Genomic DNA, 17762 nt, shown 5'->3' with positions numbered 1-17762 from the left:
TTGCCTTCTGTTGCATCCTGGGATTTGTAGTCCAGTGAGGCCTAAGACCTCTCTGTCTGAGAATTCCAAATGCCCCCTCCTTAAACTACAAATCCCAAAATGCAATAGGAGGAGGCAGCCAAAGCAGTTAAGTTGGAACTGCAGCGCTATAAGAGTGTAGCGCTGTAATCTAGATAGGCAAAAAAAGCATCTCTCCCTTTTGAAATGAACCAATAAGTTTTGAGTCGCTTGGTGGGGGGGTGTTCTATATTTTTAAATCTATAGCTCAAGTGTAGGCGTCTCATTCCCCCCACCTGTTTTTCTATCTCTATGCGTGGGCTTCCTATTGGCTCGGAGCGTGGCGAGAGCCGATTGGACCACGTCCCGGACGCCTGGCGCGAGGGGCCTCCTGATTGGCTGCGGCGCGCGTCGGAATTCTAAATGGTCCCGGCGGCGCGGAGCCGGCTGCCACAGTTCGACCCGTTCCTTTGCAGCAGGAGGAGCGCCATGCAGGGCTGGAGGGCAGCTGTTGTGGAGTGACGATGGGACGCTGGTCAGGCTTGGAGCCCCGCCGCCCCGCTTGGGCTCTCCTTCTCCTCCTTGTCTTCCTTGGTCTGGTCGCCTCCGAGGAGCGGCTCCGACAGGCCTGCAACATTTGCCGGGGAATCACTGAGCGCTTCGGCCAGGTATAGGAAGAGAAGAGAGGGACTGGGCTGGATGTTATAGGTAACCCCGCCAAGCCATTGCATCCCGCCTCCCTGGTGGCGCAGGGGTCAAATGCCTCTAGTCCAGCCACTCACTTAGAAACCATAAGGTTGCGAGTTCGATCCCAGCCAGGGGCTCAGGGTCGACCCAGGCTTTGCATCCTTCCCAGGTTGCTAAAATGAGTGTCAAGGTTGTTGGGGGCAATTAGCTTACACTTAGACACTGCTCATAATAATAGCAATAATAATAATAATAATAATAAGGGATTTATTTATAGCCCACCCAATCACTTGGATCAGGGTGGGTTACAGCCATAAAGGAATACAATAGTTCAATAGTTCAGTATTAAGCTGTTTTATCTGCTTGTTTTCCCTTCCTTCTCCCTCTCTCTCTCTTTCTTTGGTCTGGCAACAACAACCCTGTGAGGCAGGCCAGGCGGGAGAGAGTCGAACCTGCTGCCGCCGCGCTTTATGTCCCGCCACTTCTTTAATCCTACACAGTCCAGGGGTTTGAGCGTTGGACTGTCACTCTGGAGAGCGGGGTTCAAATCTTGGCTCAGGCATAGAAACACTCTTGCTAGCTTTAAGGGTTTATTCTTCCCTGTTGGAGTCGTCAAGGTGTTTGTGGAGTTCAATGGCTTCCCAGTGCATTCTGACCTGGTAGCTGTTGGCATGGTCCAGAATTTCCGTGTTTTCAAATAGCCTTTTATGCCCAGGTTGGTTTATAACGTGTTCTGCTACTGCTGATTTTTCTAGCTGGCCCAGTCTGCATTGTCTCACATGTTCCTTGATTTGTGTTTGGAGGCTGCATTTGGTGGTCCCTATGTAGACTTCAACATTGAACAACAGAGCAATACACAGATTAACATGGAAATCACTCCTCCCAACCCAGGGTCACACAGTATATATGTATGTACCCCACTCTCTTCCATGCCAGCATTCTCTGAAGATGCCAGATGCTGGCGAAACATCAGAAACTAACTCTTCTAGAACATGGCCACAGAGCCCGAAAAACCCACCAAAATCTATGGATGCTGGCCCTGAAAGCCTTCGACTTCACACTGATACCTTTATTGGCCAACCAAAATGCACAATATACTTGTTGCAAGCTTTCGAAGCTCCACCGGCTTCTTCATCAGGCAAGATGCTGCGTACCAGACAGGAGAAAAATTGGAGATGTTAGTAAGATGCTTGCATTGTGTTGTTTCTGTCCTTAGTGAAGATGGTATGGGGAGGGTAAATTTTGCAGGGTTGCTCCTCCTCCTGTCCATGTGGGAAATGGGAGTTTTTCAAAGTCCAGGAAATTTAAAGTCCATTAGCATATCCACAGGACTCTTCTCTTGACATCTAGTCTTGCATTGCTCTGCTCATTCTGCAGTTTCAGGCCCATGGCCTCCATGACTGAATCCATCCATCTGCCATCTGGTTTCCCTCTCTTTCTTCTACCTTTCCCAGCATTATTCCTTGGCTGAGTCTATCTACCTGTAATGAATCCAGTAACATGCAAACAACGATACCTTTATTGGGCCAACCAACATGCACAAATACATGTTGCAAGCTTTTGAAGTCACACTGGCTTCTTCATCAGGCAAACAGGGGCCTTTCTCTTTTCCTACTGGCTTCTACATTACCAAGCATTATTGTCTTTTCTAATGAGTCCTCCCTTCTCATGATGTGTCCAAAATACAAAAGCCTCAGTGTCATCATCTTGGCTTCCAGGAAGAGTTCAGTTTTGATCTGTTTTAGGATCCATTTGTTTGTCTTTTCGGCAGTATCCTTAGCAAGTATCCTTAGCACTCTTCTCCAGCACCGTATCTCAAATGAGTTCATTTTCTTCCTTTCTTCTTCCTCACCATCCAGCTCTCGCATCCGTACATGATGGCTTGGACGATTCTAATTTTGGTGCACAGTTGTATATCTTTGCCCTTTAGGATCTTTTCTAGTTCTTTCACAGCTACCCTTCCCATTCCTAGTCTCCTTCCAGTGTCTTGACTGCAGTCTTCCTTCTGATTGACGTTTGATATTTCCTAAGCTATGGCAATACTTTTTAACTATTTCAATTTCTTTATTATCCAGGTTGAATTTGTATTTTGGCAGAGAAGGCTAAAGACTGTGTAAAACTACAAATACCAGGATTCCATAGGACAGAGCTACAGCATTTAAAGTGTTGTCAAACCGCATGATTTCTGAAGTGTAGATGCATTCTGGGTCTTCCCAGTACCAGGGCAACACAGCAGGACTGGCTGGCTGTCAGTTGATAGAATAAATTGACTGATATTTGTTTAGTTAGATTGCAGCCCTAGTATGGGTGGGTATGGACATCATGGTCTTATGGTGCTACTACTCAGATTAAATAAAACAGTAAAGATATAATGAATGAATAAACTACTAGGAATATAATATTTCTGTTTTTCTGGGGAAACCCCTGTTCTGCTGTGTTTGTGATTTATAAGGGTTAAAATATGTCGAACTGAAAATTAAAGGCTCTCTCACACACATTTAACATCATTCTGTTGAAAAATAGTACGACACATATTTTTGCAGAAATGGACAGCTCATTGATTTAATTTGTATTGGTTACTCAGTGAAATGGCAAGTGCCACACTCTTAGTTTGATCACTTGTAAATGAATGCCTGGATTCTAGTTTCACTTGTAGAGAATATACCGAAATAGTGGAAAGCTGCTATTAAAAAACATTTAGATTTCCCATTAATTTCCTTGGGTTTAGGGGTCAAGCAACTGGGAAAAGATATAAATTCCTTTTTCATTAAGTGAGGCTTCCTTCTCAATAGGCATGAAATGGATTGCACTGTAAGCCCTTGCAAAGTAGTACTGTTATTCCAATGACAAAGTAAGTGTGTAGACTGCTGGTTCTGTTTCCTGATGTGCTGAAGCTTAGCAGGGCATACAGTATAGAAATATAATAGTTAGCTGCTGCCAGAGTGTAGACTTTGTCTTGATTTTTGCATGAAATGTGCAAAGCACCAAGAGTACAAAATGTAATTAAAATGCGTCACAGTTTTAGCTATGTTTAGGTATAATTGTAGAGTCATTGTAAGCCACCTCTGCATTTTAGCGAGAGAGCACTGTTAATTCTTGAAACACTTATTTCTGTTCTGCAGGGTCTCACAGATACTGCAAAAAAGAACTTCGGAGGTGGCAATACAGCTTGGGAAGAAAAAACACTATCTAAATATGAGTCCAGGTATGGTATGTGTTTTCTTTCAGTCCCTCCCTCCTCCAGAAGATAACATTTTTGTCTAATCCTTTTGTATTGTGTGTTTAAAGCTGAATAAGACTGTATATGTTAAGCAGGGAACATTTTAATTTAGAGCAGAGCTAACATGTTTTTATTTACATATAGTAGATGCTATAAGAATATAGGTTTTTTTATTATTATTATTCTGTAAAGCTTGCACCAAAACCTGTAATCTTGCTTTTGGGCATCTAACCATTGAGCGCTAACCACTTTCATTAAAGCTCCAGTAATTCCTTCCCATGCTGTGGTTAGAACCATGCATTTGCAACCCAAGACTTGGGGCAGGGATTTTGATGAGTGCTAACTGTATTTTCCCTAACATGGCTATCATGTCAAATTATGGTTCGTGCAAAAAGTTATGAAGAAAAAGGGATTTTAGAAGCCAGAATGAACTTCTGGTCCTGTAATGTTTCAGCTGGGTTTCTGTCACACTTGCAAAGTAATGTTAGCTTTTTCCCATGATAGAAGTGCTGCCTCCTTTGCTCTTGCAGCTGCTTATTCTAGCTTAGTTAATTCATCCAAACTATCCTGTGGCAGTTCTTCACAGTTGCTTGACTGTAGAAATTTTGACTGCTCATGTTGTCACTTACTCATTGGCTATCCTGGCTGGGAGTTGAAAACCACAACACTGAGGAACCAAAAGTTTCCCACCTCTGCTTTATAACATCGTGGTGCTTTTAGCCCTAACCACACTACACAGAGTAAACGGATTTGTTTCCAAGGGTCTTGTCAGTCAGTAATCTATATCTTTGGGAACAGGAATGAAGAGAAAGAGAGAAAGTACATGGACCTATGAAATTCCACACACACTCCCCTTGAATCTTCAAATCTCTCTTTGGCCCTTTACAGACCAGCCTGAAAGGGCGGCCTGGGGGTAGAGTCGGGGTGCATCATCCTGACAATGCATGTCTCACTCTTCTCCCCTAGGGCGCCCTGACACCACGCGCCACTCCAGGCGGTGCGCAGCGTCATGGTGCATTTCCAGCGCTGTCCAGATAATGTAGTGCTGAAGTGGCACCACACTGCCATGGCTATGGCACCCTTTCAAGGGTGCAAAAAGGAGCCACTTTTTGCAGCTCCTTTTTGTGCCCTCAAAAAGGCCGAATTGGGGCTGCTGCGTGAAGTGAGTGTTGTAGAGACTTGGCATAGACACACAACTTCTCATTACATGGGTAAAGGTTTGGATATGCACTTTGAAATGTAGAATTATGAGAGTTGTCGTCCAAAATGTTTGGAGAGCCAAAAGCTTCACAACCATGGAGTAAAAGAAACAAACGTCTTATGTGATTACATAAAGCTGATAACACTGTTATTTTCTTTTTTAGTTCATTTTATCTAGCTATAATATGGTACTGTTTTATCTTTTTAATGTAGTGAAATTCGTCTTGTAGAAATAATCGAGAACCTATGTGACAGCAGTAATTTTGAATGCAATAACATGGTAGAACAGCATGAAGAGCATATAGAAACATGGTGGTTCAAATGGTAAGCAAGGAACAAGGTAATACTATTTATTATGGTGGTTTTAATAATGGAATGAAGATTCTTAAGGAAAAGGCAGAGTACAATTTTCGTTGAAAGATAATTTAAATGATGTTAAATTAAATTAGTATATAAAACCATTTCTTTACAATACTGTTAGCTTTGTAAGGCACTGCTTGGATTACACAGTTGTGAATCTAGATTTAAGTAGGTGTAAGGAATATAGAAAACATGTGCTGCTGCAATAAGCTTAATTGTATTGTTTATTTTTTTAGTATTGTTGGGATTTTCAAAAGGCATTTTCCGAACTGCTTCTGCAAATTAAAGACAGATTATACTTGATGCTTTTGTCTCCCCCCACCAAGTCACCACGATGTTACAGTTAGCTACAGAAAAGAAGTGGCACCATTTAGTGAATGCAGCAGCAGGGAAGAGTGTAATTTGCAATCAGTGGGGGATCTCCATACCTTGATTTCTTAAGTAGGGATACCAAAGTCTTTCACATTAAGCAATTTTTAAAATTAGTTTATCCAGTTCATGATCTGCAAGACTGTTTGGCTGGAACTATAGGCCAACAGAACATATGTATGCTAAAATGCATTCATTAAGTAAACTGCATAAATTAGCAAATGTACAAACCAAAATATGCATGGATTTTGGTGAAGAAAAACAAAATGTAATCAAGATGTGAAATAAGGACAGGAAGAAATTTCAGGGGAGAGTCAGAGAAATACAACAAAATTGAGACAGATTTTAACATCACACTAACTAGTAAAATGAGGACTTAGTTAAGGCAAACACATAGAACAGATAGCTAGTAACATCAAATTGATCTAGTCTGAGCATTTTTGCCATCCTTTGTTGTTGTCACTTTAAGAATTAAAAGAAGTTTGAGAGTTCTGTATGTGCCTGATATATTTTCTAGTGGCCTTTAATTTAGTCCTGGGGTTTCCATGAATGTGGCTGCTAGATGGCACTGGTATAAGCATAATACATTCTGTAATAATCTAGACCGATCAAGGAATCCTACATTTCTTTGTAAGATTCATGATAAATTTCTTATTTGCATTTGTTCCATCCAGTGCTAAAGAAGACAGTTTATCTAAATATCAGTCTTGGCAACTCCATTTAGAATCAGAAGGGCAAATTGATTTTTCTCATATATAATAATTTAACTAGCCCATCACACCAGCATTGCATTTTAAATTAAACTTGCAAATTTTTACATCTTATTCAGTAGCTTTTATGACACACACATACTGAGTAATTTTGCATGGAAACCTAATTTTGCAAGGGAGTCGAGCAAAAAAATCATTTTCTATTTTTATCTTGAAAGGTTAGTATGGTTCTGAATAGGGAGGGAGCTTGGCCATATGTAAGACAATTACACACCTGATTTCAGGCCTATCAAGTATTTGGATAGGAAACCTCAAGAGATTGCCAGAAATTGTCAGATTAGCAAGTGAAACCAGTCTGAAACCTTGAAAAATTGCTGCCAGATAGAGGTTGACAGTACCAGGCTGGTCTGATTCAAGGTGTGGCAGTTGTTTATGCTTTTATTTCATATTCTGGAATATGTTATAGGTGGCAGTCAAATCAATAAATATTTTTCAAACCTATACGAATTATAGTAACCAGTAGTTCTATCTCTGCATGGGCCCAACCCTTTTTTGTGTATTTTAAAATATATATGCATTTTTTAAAAAATGTGTGCCTTGCTTGCACATATAGCCATTTAGTAAAACAAATTTGTGCTTGTAACTATGCATATTTGAAAGGTGCATAGTTTATCAGATGAATGTAGGAATGTTTGGGCCCAGGAGTATGTGGATTTGAAGCACAAAGTGTATCCAAATGATATCCACTTTAGACTGGTGGCAGTTTGCATAAAAAGCCCACTAGAGCCATATCATTGCAGACCTTTACTTATGACTCCTATTGTACTATGCTAAGCAATATACTATTTCTTTCTCTGTTCTGTAAGCACTAATACCAATGGTGCTGCTGCAAAGCTTTGAATCTTTTGCCAATGCCAGTGATGGTTACCGTCATTGTACTCCTAGTTTGGGTTTTCATTATCTTATTTTGCTCATCTGTAGTAATTTCAGGCACAGTCTTTTTGCAGAATGAGACAAATATGTGAGCCCATTCAGTTCAGTAGTCTGTGTTGGATGGGAATGTGAAATTTATTATAGTATCAGTAACAGTATTTATTACTGAATAATTCATCAGTAATTGTTTGGACAATTTACAGAATGAATGAATGAATGAATGAATACATTAAGCCTTCTGTTTAATGCTAAACACCTCATTTTCTTCCATTGTGTTACATTTCTATTAAGTGTGGAATAATTGCACACATTTCCACATATAGGTAACTGTGTATGCTGTGCTCAAGAAGGTTATATGAAGGCAAAAAGATTCCTCTATGGTTGGAGTCTCTGTGACCACATGCTTCAGGTCCAAAACACACTGCAAAAATAATCCAGTTTGAGACCGCTTTAATTGTCCTGGCTCAGTGCTAGCGAATTCTGGGAATTATAGTTTATTGTGGTACCAGAGATCTTTGACAGAGAAAGCTAAATGTCTCACAAAACTACAGTCCCCAGAGAGTCATAAGCCAGTGCTGGGAATTGATGAGCTAAAGTGACATTATTTTTAACATTATTGTACAGCTTAACAAGAGAATTTTCATTGACAATTTGAATCAGTATTCTCTACAACCTTGAAAAAGTAATGTTTAGTATATACAATCAGTCATATAAAGCAATCTTGTGTTTTGCTCAAGGAATGCACTGCTTTCTTCTTTTAACAGGAAGAAGAAGTACCCCGATTTGTTTAAGTGGTTTTGTATAGAAACCATTGAAGTTTGCTGTCCTGCTGGAACACATGGACCAGACTGTATTGGTAGTTAAACAACATTTTTTAAAGAAGTACTGTACTGGAATATAGTCACACGAATAGTAGGCAAAACTTTTAATTCATATCTTAATACAATCAAGGCTGAATTCTGCTCAAAAGTGTAAATAAAATAAAATCTTTGTATCTAGAGATGTAATGGGTATAAACGGAAACTAATACGGGATCAATTGAATGACTTGTCTCAAATGAATTTTTTCAAGTAAAGTTACCACATTCATTCAGTCATCATTATTGTTATAATCATTGGTCAGCATTCAAGTTAACAGCAGGATAAATAAATAAATAGATAGATATAATTTATTAATTTAGTCCCAAAAGCAATTATGTAAATGGAAGGTTTGAAAGATGGCCACAGGTTCCATTAAAAAGAAATAAGAAACACATGAGCAGCAGTATTGTCCAAGGAGACTGACAGCACACCCATTTTAGAGATGTAGAAATTGTGTACAAATAACAGGTGGAGTGAGTTACTGATTCAAAGAGGTTTTGTTGGATTGGTAGCCTGATGATTTACAATAATAGTAGCAGTCATGCAGCCCTTCAGATGTAATTCATTATTCCTAGGCAGCATAGCTAATTGTGTGGAATGTTGGAAGTTACAGTTTAGCATCCTTGGGAGACCCACAAAATTCCCACTCTTGGTTTACAGTGAATTTTTAATATAATATTGAGCTGAGTAGAAGTACTTCATACCTATTAAACAATACAAAATTGGTCCAAAATTTCCTCCAGCAGTAGATGTAATGAGTGAACATTACTCATTACACTGAAGTCTTCACTGAATGTCCAGTTGTTGCATTACCATTTAGTAGGAGCAACTAATAATTCTCCCAAAAATGACACATTAACACTAACATCTTTTACATATTAGTGATGATATCATTGTATCACTTTACTTCTAAGTTGTGCTTTTGGCTTTATTTTGTGCATAATGTTGAAGTCATGCCTTGTGTTGCTTAAGCTTGTCGTGGGGGAGCTGAAAGACCTTGCCATGGAAATGGGCGCTGTGATGGAGATGGCACAAGAAGTGGTGATGGCTCATGCAGCTGTAAAAAAGAATACAAAGGAGAATTTTGTTTGGACTGCACTGATGGCTACTACAACTCTCACAGAAATGACACACATTCTGTTTGTACAGGTATAACCATGTCCTTTAAATGTCTTGATAATGGCTTCAGTCTACAGAATTAGTTCCAGGCATCCAAAGACAGAATGAACCAAATTTTACAAAAACAATTTTCTGATACACCATGATGCTTTTTCATTTTTATTATTTGAAGTGGATTGTGATATGGCATCTGCCAATTACGTAAAAGGAAAAAAGTCAAAACTCATTCGGCATATCTTAGTGGCTCACATACCTGTCAGATTGCACAGATTTACCTAAGCAACTGTTAGAGGTAAACTTTACAACTTAATCCAGTGTCTAACTAGCATTGTAATACCAACTTGACCAAACTTTTTTTCCCTCCCTGCTGCCGTCAGCGTTGCCCAAAAACTGAAGGGTTTTCCAGTCTTGTCAAACAGCTTTTGAGGTACATTGGGAAGTTGGAGTGGGAAGGGAAAGTCACTGCCTTCCTGTTTCTGTATGCTAGAACAAGTCTTAAATTGACTAGGACACAGAACAATGGATGTAAGCTACAGGAAAAGAGATTCCACCTAAACATTAGGAGAAACTTTCTGACAGAGCTGTTCAGCAGTGGAACACACTCCCTCAGAGAGTCTCTTTTGGAGGTTTTTAACAGAGGCTTGCCATCTCTCAAGGATACTTTAATTGTGAGTTCCTACTTGGCAGGGGGTTGAACTGGATTGGACCTGCCTCTTCCAACTCTATGAATCCTGTCCTTTAATATGTGTCCAAATTAGGTGAGACAAGCAGTTAAGCACTTGTATTTTTAAGTCCCTCAAGTTGTTTGCTTAACTGCAGGAAGACTGATTGTTTTGTTGATGTAGTGAAATACAGTAAGAGCTTTTATTTACCTGATAAGCCAGTAGTTTATTCAGGTTACACATCAACTGCTTGCTTTACTATTTTGATAGTGAAATGCTTTGCAGAAACTTTTTAATCTGTGTTAAATGTTAATTGAATTCCATGCCATTGTGTACAGATAACAAGCCTATTAACCTTTGCTGTAGTGAATTTTTTTAATAGTAAGATTGGTTTATGTAACACACATTCAGTCTTTTGAAATCCTGTCTAATTCTGAAATGCATGTCTCTTAGCTACTGTCAGGGATGTAGCCAAGAGGGGAAGTCTGTGGGGTCCATCCCCCCTTCCGTTTCTGTGCCGCTGCGCCCAAGCCCCATTATAATGGTGGCACTTAGTCTGGGCCCCTCATTTCACTATCATGGATTTTGCCATGATCCATGAACAGGTTGTGGGTAAAACTTGGAGGCTCCTTCAGTGTGTGAATGTATGCCTGTGGCAAGAGGGACTCTCATTGAGGCTTTTTGCTTCATCATTTCAGCTTTCATTTCAGCAAGGTGAGTGGGTAGGAAAAGGACTCTTAAACAAACAGCAATATCAATCAGTTACCCAGGACTCTTTCTGCTTGGCTCTTTCTTGCTAATCCCCTCTCCACATGGCATAGGGAAGTCTAAAAGAGCTGCCATCAAATTACCATAGTGACCCATAAATAAGATGGCCTGAGATTTGGGGGTCAATTTTGGGCATAAGTTTTTAAACTTATAGACGAGCATATATGGTAAACATTATTTAATCTTAAATGCATAGCAAATCTTGCTACTTTTGATGTAGATTTGAACAGCAGCAATCCTGATTGTTCACCTGGATTTTGACAACAGCCATATTGAATGTGTGTACTATAATGCAGTTCTGTAACAGCTTTTCCTTACAGTTTTATATCAATCTTTATTTGATCAAACCTTGGCAGTACACCTAAGATGGGATGATAAAGGTAGATTAGAATAGTCAGTTACTCATCAAACATACGCCAGCTGTGATATGCATTTATTTTAAAGAATGTATTCAGCAAAAAGCTCTCAGGAAGAAAATAAAACACACATGTAACATGTATTTTAAAAAATGCAAAGTAAAAAGTCACACTTTCTGTGAATTCTAAATAGATCTGCAAGACTAATTTCCAGACTGCTTTGACACTTGAACAAGAATATTCCTGTTAGTTAGGCTGAACTCTACTTGTTCTGATGCAGCAGTAAATAGTTTTTTTTAGGTATTGTATATATAAATGTTTACCAGTTTTTGCTTCATCTTAATAGCCTGCCATGACTCATGTAAAACATGCACCGGTGCAACTAATAAAGACTGTAAAGATTGTAAAGAAGGTTGGATTAGAAATGAAGAAGCCTGTGTAGGTGAGTAAGACTACTTGATACAAAACTAGTAACATTAACAGCTCAATTTGGAAATAGATCTTTAAAATACTATAATGCATGAATTCTATACAGTTTATACAGTTCTGTACCTCTGTATCCACAGATTCTACATCCATAGCCACCTATCGATGACTTGAAAGTATATTTTTAAAAAATTCCAAAAAGCAAACCTTGGTGTTGCCATTTTATATAAGGGACACCATTTTAGTGTGCCATTGTACATAACAGGATTTGAACAGCCATGGATTTTGGTATCCATGGTGGGTTCTGGAAATAAAACAAATACCAAAAGCCCACTGTACACAACGTTACATAAAATTTCTCAAGCCGCAATCTGAAACACATATACTGCAGTAATACTGCAGTTGACAAAGTATATATGATTCCTGGGCATTGCTTCTTTAACAGAAAATTGTGTGCCAGAAGGAGAAATAACATGGAAAGAACAGGGATAGGTCTCTACATCACAGAAAAGACCAGTTTCTTCAAAATGACTAGGTCTTGCATAAATAACATTGGAACATTTTGGTGATCATTTGAAGGTTTCTCCCAAACTGCACCAGGAATAACATTTTCTTTCCCCAGCCTCCTTTTTTCTAGTGATTCCATCTTGATGGTCAGATTTATAGATCTATAGATGTGCTCAGGGTAGCTGATGAGGCAAGCTTATCTGTTGCCCTCTTTTCACTCTGTTTTGCTGTTCACATATGCTCATTGAGGGGTTCTGGAGGCAGCTGCTCTTGATCTTGCCTATTGTGGCCAGACACACACAGCTTCAGTAGGATTGGCTAGAGTGAAATCCTGCTCTTTCCCAACTGAAGCTTCTTTTATTTTCTTCTTTACTGCAGGCATGCTGCTGCAACCTGACACTGAAAGTCTGTGTTTCTCCATCCCTCTTTGACCATCTTCCCAATGCTGCTAAAAAACTACAGCTAGACAGAGGGCAAGAAGGAAAAGGGTGGGGTTGGCAGGTGTGAAAAACATTCATAATAAGGAGTTTCACTGTTAGTGGCTTTGTTAACTGAGATGTGCCTGCAAATGCATTTATATGGATAGATGCTGCTGACTGGATTGCAAAGCAGTGCTTTGATCAAAACATGTATAAAGTGCAGTCCAACAATCTAAAATTTGAATGGATATTAATATGTTTTTACAAGCAATAACCTATTTCTTTGATAGTAGATTGCTGCTTTGACTGCCACATGATGTGCACGTTGTTTTCATTCAATTGTCCCTGAAGGCTTCGTATGTGTCTATAACATGGCATTTTGCCAAAACGAGCTGTGGTCAGAGGGACTCACAACTGAACATTAATTTTAGAAAGAATGCATTATAACTAAAAGAAGTTATAAATATATGAGTAATTTAAAATAAAAACAAACAGTTCAGTAAACATACAATAGTATAAAGTCTATGTTTATAACAGAATTAAATAGTGTAATTGACCTCATTAATACTAGTAATCTATCCCCAAAATAAAATCAAAAGTTACAAACCAAATCATATACCTATTCCTGTCTAGCACTCCGATTCTAGCTGCTGTGTCTCCAAGAAGCCTGGTTTAAATAGGAAGAAAAGTCCTGGGGCCAGTCTCTTTTCTGGATTTACAGCTAACTGTTTTGTCTCTCAAGAAGCCACTGACAGCAGCAAAGGGAAAATGCTATAGCATGAAAATAGTGTTAATTTTTCTTCCCTATCGTGCAGTGTATGCTGACAAAGTTAGGTTTGTCTCTTACAGTATTTTTAAATATATGTTTTGAGGAAGTATTGTTTATTTTGTAGAAACTGTGAGGGTGTGACATCCCTCCACTCATCCCCTCTCCTCATATATTATTATTGCCCTTCCTCTTATACTTTTTAGTCTGTGGAAAGCATAGATTGGCTCCAAACTGGCATCTGAAACCCATTTCAGACCCATGAAAGCAAATTATGGTTAGCCAGTTTGGCTGTAACAACAGATTTATGATTTGTCCAAGCAGAGCTGAAGGAAGGAATCAATACAAAAGCCCAAGACAAAAACATGCTAGCTGAAGTGTGTGAGCTAACCTGGCAGGAGAAAAGGAAGAAGCAAGGCAAGATGTGTGTAAAAGTACTGCTATCTTTCTTGGATTACAGAAGTAGTACATTCTTTTTACAACTTTTACCTCAAGGGATTTCATGCACACCCAGATTTTTTAGGTGCTTTACAGATTTTTCAGGTGCTTTTGTCCCCTTCTCTTTAAAGCAGAAGAACTGCAGAAATTTTATGAGACAGAAGTGGCAAAGAGAAGCCAACTGTTCCCCCCCCCCTTTTATCAGTTTTTGTCTTACAACTGTTACACTTCTAAAACAGTACTAAATTTTAATTTATAATCACTTTTTCAGATGTGGACGAATGTGCCGTAGAGGACTCTCCATGCAAGAGTGACCAATATTGTTTGAACACAGATGGCTCATACTCATGCAAAGGTTTCTTTTCAATATATATGAAGATTAAACTTAACTTGAAAGAATGTTTAATTTTCTGTTGGGTAAACAGAATGTCAGATTTGCTGTGTGAAGAGGGCTGATTTTCTTTAAAAATTGCCCCCTATTTAATTTAATCAGATATGATAAGAGATGTGCCCTATTTCATTGTTTTTCCTGTTCTCATTATTATAAGAAGTAGAGTATAACAAAGAGATGCAGTTAACTGTGGCAATTGCCAATTAACTGTGGTAATGCTGTCTCTGCTATTATTAGTATGTCTTACTACTTTGTCTCAAGGTTTATTTGCATAGAAGTGTCGTGAGCATTAGCATTTTCTTTAAGCAAGCTAGTATTTTATGCTATTTTGAAAATGATAGACTTTTTTTTTTTCATTTCTCAGCATGTGATCCAAGCTGTTCAGGATGTACAGGAGAAGGGCCCAGCAAATGTAATAGCTGCACATCAGGCTATGAAATGAAGGATGAAAAATGCACAGGTTACGTATTGAATTTATATAGTCATAATTAAGTTATTAATGGTATTTTATGTTTGTTTCTTTTTCTTTTCCCCCTCCCTTAACCACGGCTAATTATCAGTACCTTTATAGGGGCATCTTAGTATTTAGTTTCAAGTGTATTAATAAAATCTATTTCTGTTCACTGTGGTTGAATTGAATTAAACTTTTTGCAGATGTGGATGAGTGTACATTATCTGAAAAAATGTGTATAAGAGAAAATGAAGACTGTATCAATACACCAGGTGCTTACAAGTGTGCCTGCTCAGTGGGCTTTCAAGACAGTGATGGTGTCTGTGTTCCAACTGTAAAAGCTGGTGAGTCTTTTTTTGTATCCATATTAATGATGGTTGGAGGAGTATGTTAAATCTAGTGTTAATAAATAAATTACAGTGCATACAAAAGTACACTGTTCTTGTACTTAAAAAAACCCAACAATTTCCTGTGTCTGTCTGTGTACTAATTTTTATCCTTAACATACTTCCTTATCATTGGACCAATTTGATGTAATGGATTAGGATCACAAAAATTAAGTTTTAAGTACTTTGTTACTCATAAAACCTGGTGGAATAACCTAGGGCCAGTCACCCTCTCCATTTAAACTATTTCTATGCTAATTGCTGAGGATAAGCTATATGTCTTTATGTGGGACAGTCATTCAGTTTTCTCCAAGTTCCATGAATGGATGGGTTGCAAATGTTGTAAATTAAAAATTAGTTTCCCTCTTCACTTCCTTTTTATCTTGGAAAACATGTGTGAAAAATATTTGTGATGGTTCTGTATATCCCAAATCAAATACTTGGAATTTGTTTACGCAAGGCTAGATCATGATGTTCATATATTTGATTCAAGTTATATAAAGGCCCGTTACAGACGGGCACCCTAGCACGGACTCAGTCCGTGCTAGGGTTAGAAAGAGGCGTCTCTTCCAGACGCCCCTAACCCTAGTACGGACTGAGTCCGTACGAAATGGCGGCAGCCGTTTCCACACAGCCGCCGCCATTTTGACGTAGCGGACGCTCCGCATCCACACGTCGAACCCCAGAAATGACTCCGTGAGTGAACGCTTCGGCACTTGCAGCGTCTCTTCTGGGTCACAGGAAGGAGTGTGATTTTTGTGCTCCTTCTTTGCAGCGTCTGGGAACCACGCCGTTTGGCTGCTGCGGTTCCCGGATGCTGCAACCGGCGGCGGCAGCAGACCGCTGCTTTTCGCCAAAGTCTCCAATATGGCCACTCCTGGTTGTTTGGGCTGTGGCTCCCATTATTCCCAGATAGCATGGACACGTGTAGTCGAACTCTTGAGTTCAGTTGTGCATATATTTACATGTACATTGATTCATGTGGTTAAAGTAAAATTTGGTAATATATGATATTTTTTTAAAAAACTATTTTTTTTAAATTAAAGTGTATTTCAAAACAAAACAAAACTGGGGCCTTTCCTTGCTCTTCCCACTGAGCCTCACCCCACTAACCCCATATCTTCAGTGTTTCAAAGGTGCACAGCCCATTTCTGCCAAAAGACAGATGTTTGGGAAGCAGTGATGTAATCCCCACCTTAGGGTTTAACCTGGTGCAAGTCTGCACACACCTAGTGATGTCCCTGTTTCTATGCAGTGTGCCTCTGTATCCTAACCAATAATGTAACTCTGTAGATGTTGCATTATAATTAACATTTATTATTTTTGACAGAAGAGGAGACGCCAGTCAATGCTTCTTCACCTAATGCCCATGAGGACTTATGATCTACATTCCAAGACAAGAGAGACTGATTTCAAACCCTTAAGTTATTGGACTGAACAACCACTACCTGAGATAATATGTTAATGGTATTAAGTAAAGGCAAGTTAGTATGATTCTCTTTGCAAGTGGATGATGAATTTCCCTTTCAATTGCATTTCTTTTAAAAATGTAAACAGTTGTTACTTTTTATACTGCTGTAAAACTGTCCTAGTAGAAGTGATTGGAGAGAGAAAGATTGCAAACCATTTTCAGTGTATTTAATTAAAGTGAACTACACATTGTTATTAAATGATTTCTTGTGGAACAATGAAAACATGAACTGGTAGATCAAATATTCTTAGATGTGGATGGTTTTTCTATGACTACAACTTGTCTTTTTGATACTGCTAAAGGGAGGTTTTGTGGACGGGGGGGTGGTTGGACAATATTTGTGTAAACTGAATGTCAAGCGTGGCATTCAATAAAAGATTTATTTTGGTTGCTTTTTATTTTGGCTGCCTTGTTACTGATTCTTTGATTTTCATTGAATGGATGAGTATAGCAGTTGGAAGCTTTTACTTACTTTGTAAAAGTTTGTGAGGCTTCTGCCCCTTATCCACCACTTCTCCCACCAGATGGGTGGTTCTGCCTAAATCTCTGCTGCCTCCATATGTGAAGACTTTTCCAGATCTCACTGCTATAACCAAGAGTGAGAGTGAGGGCTTTCTCTTACACTCACCTCTGCCACCCATGTAAGGATTTCCTCCTGTCCCACTTCTGTAACCACCAATTGTGAAAATCTATTAAATGCCCTCAGGATTCCTGTCCAAGATATGCAACTTCTGTTCCCACTGGACACCAACTTTCTGTCTTCTCTGCAGTCACCACAGATAGGGTGTCAGAGCCCATTCTTTATATAACTATCATTCCCAGAAGCCAAAAACATGCTACAAAAACAATACTTTCTTGACAGAAGTTGAACATAACAGTTTGATAATGTAAGATATTTAAAACAGATTTTTCACTCTCACGCATACTTTTATCCTAGCTAATTCAGGACTTTATCACACGGGGGAAAATTGCGGGATTCAATGGCATTTCCCAGGGAAAGTTGCGCAATCACATCTAAGATAATCGCATGTATCGCAATTAGAGAGGCCTTATCCTGGGACTAACCAACAACAAATCATCCACAGGATTTCCTGTGAATCATTTGTTGCTGGTTATTCCTGGCATAATCCCTGCCTAATTGTGATGTCATGTGATAATCTTAGCTATGATTGCACGACTTTCCCTGGATAATGCCTTTTGAATCCCCTGATTTCCCAAGTGTGATAAAGCCCTCAGGCTGTTGCTACACTGCAGAAATAAAGCAGT

The 17762-nt window shown here is 39.1% G+C and overlaps 1 protein-coding gene across 2 annotated transcripts; it reads left to right on the top strand.

The window, feature by feature from the left end:
- The first annotated feature begins 408 nt into the window (after positions 1-408).
- On the top strand, positions 409-16894 carry CRELD2 (cysteine rich with EGF like domains 2). 2 transcript variants are annotated; one of them, XM_042470514.1, is made up of 10 exons: positions 409-665; positions 3807-3889; positions 5318-5428; positions 8241-8332; positions 9309-9485; positions 11588-11683; positions 14069-14152; positions 14553-14648; positions 14843-14983; positions 16359-16894. In XM_042470514.1, the coding sequence occupies exons 1-10, from the start codon at positions 522-524 to the stop codon at positions 16406-16408; spliced, it is 1074 nt and encodes a 357-aa protein (XP_042326448.1). In that variant the 5' UTR covers positions 409-521; the 3' UTR covers positions 16409-16894. The 2 variants fall into 2 exon arrangements, with proteins under 2 accessions (XP_042326448.1, XP_042326447.1); XM_042470513.1 differs by having other exon boundaries at positions 16356-16894.
- The last annotated feature ends 868 nt before the right edge of the window (positions 16895-17762 follow it).

The sequence above is a fragment of the Sceloporus undulatus genome, chromosome 5 (genome assembly GCF_019175285.1).
Source record: "Sceloporus undulatus isolate JIND9_A2432 ecotype Alabama chromosome 5, SceUnd_v1.1, whole genome shotgun sequence".
Lineage (NCBI taxonomy): Eukaryota > Metazoa > Chordata > Lepidosauria > Squamata > Phrynosomatidae > Sceloporus > Sceloporus undulatus.
The sequence above is the reverse complement of the archived record's forward strand: the minus strand, read 5'-3'. Positions and strand labels throughout refer to the sequence as shown.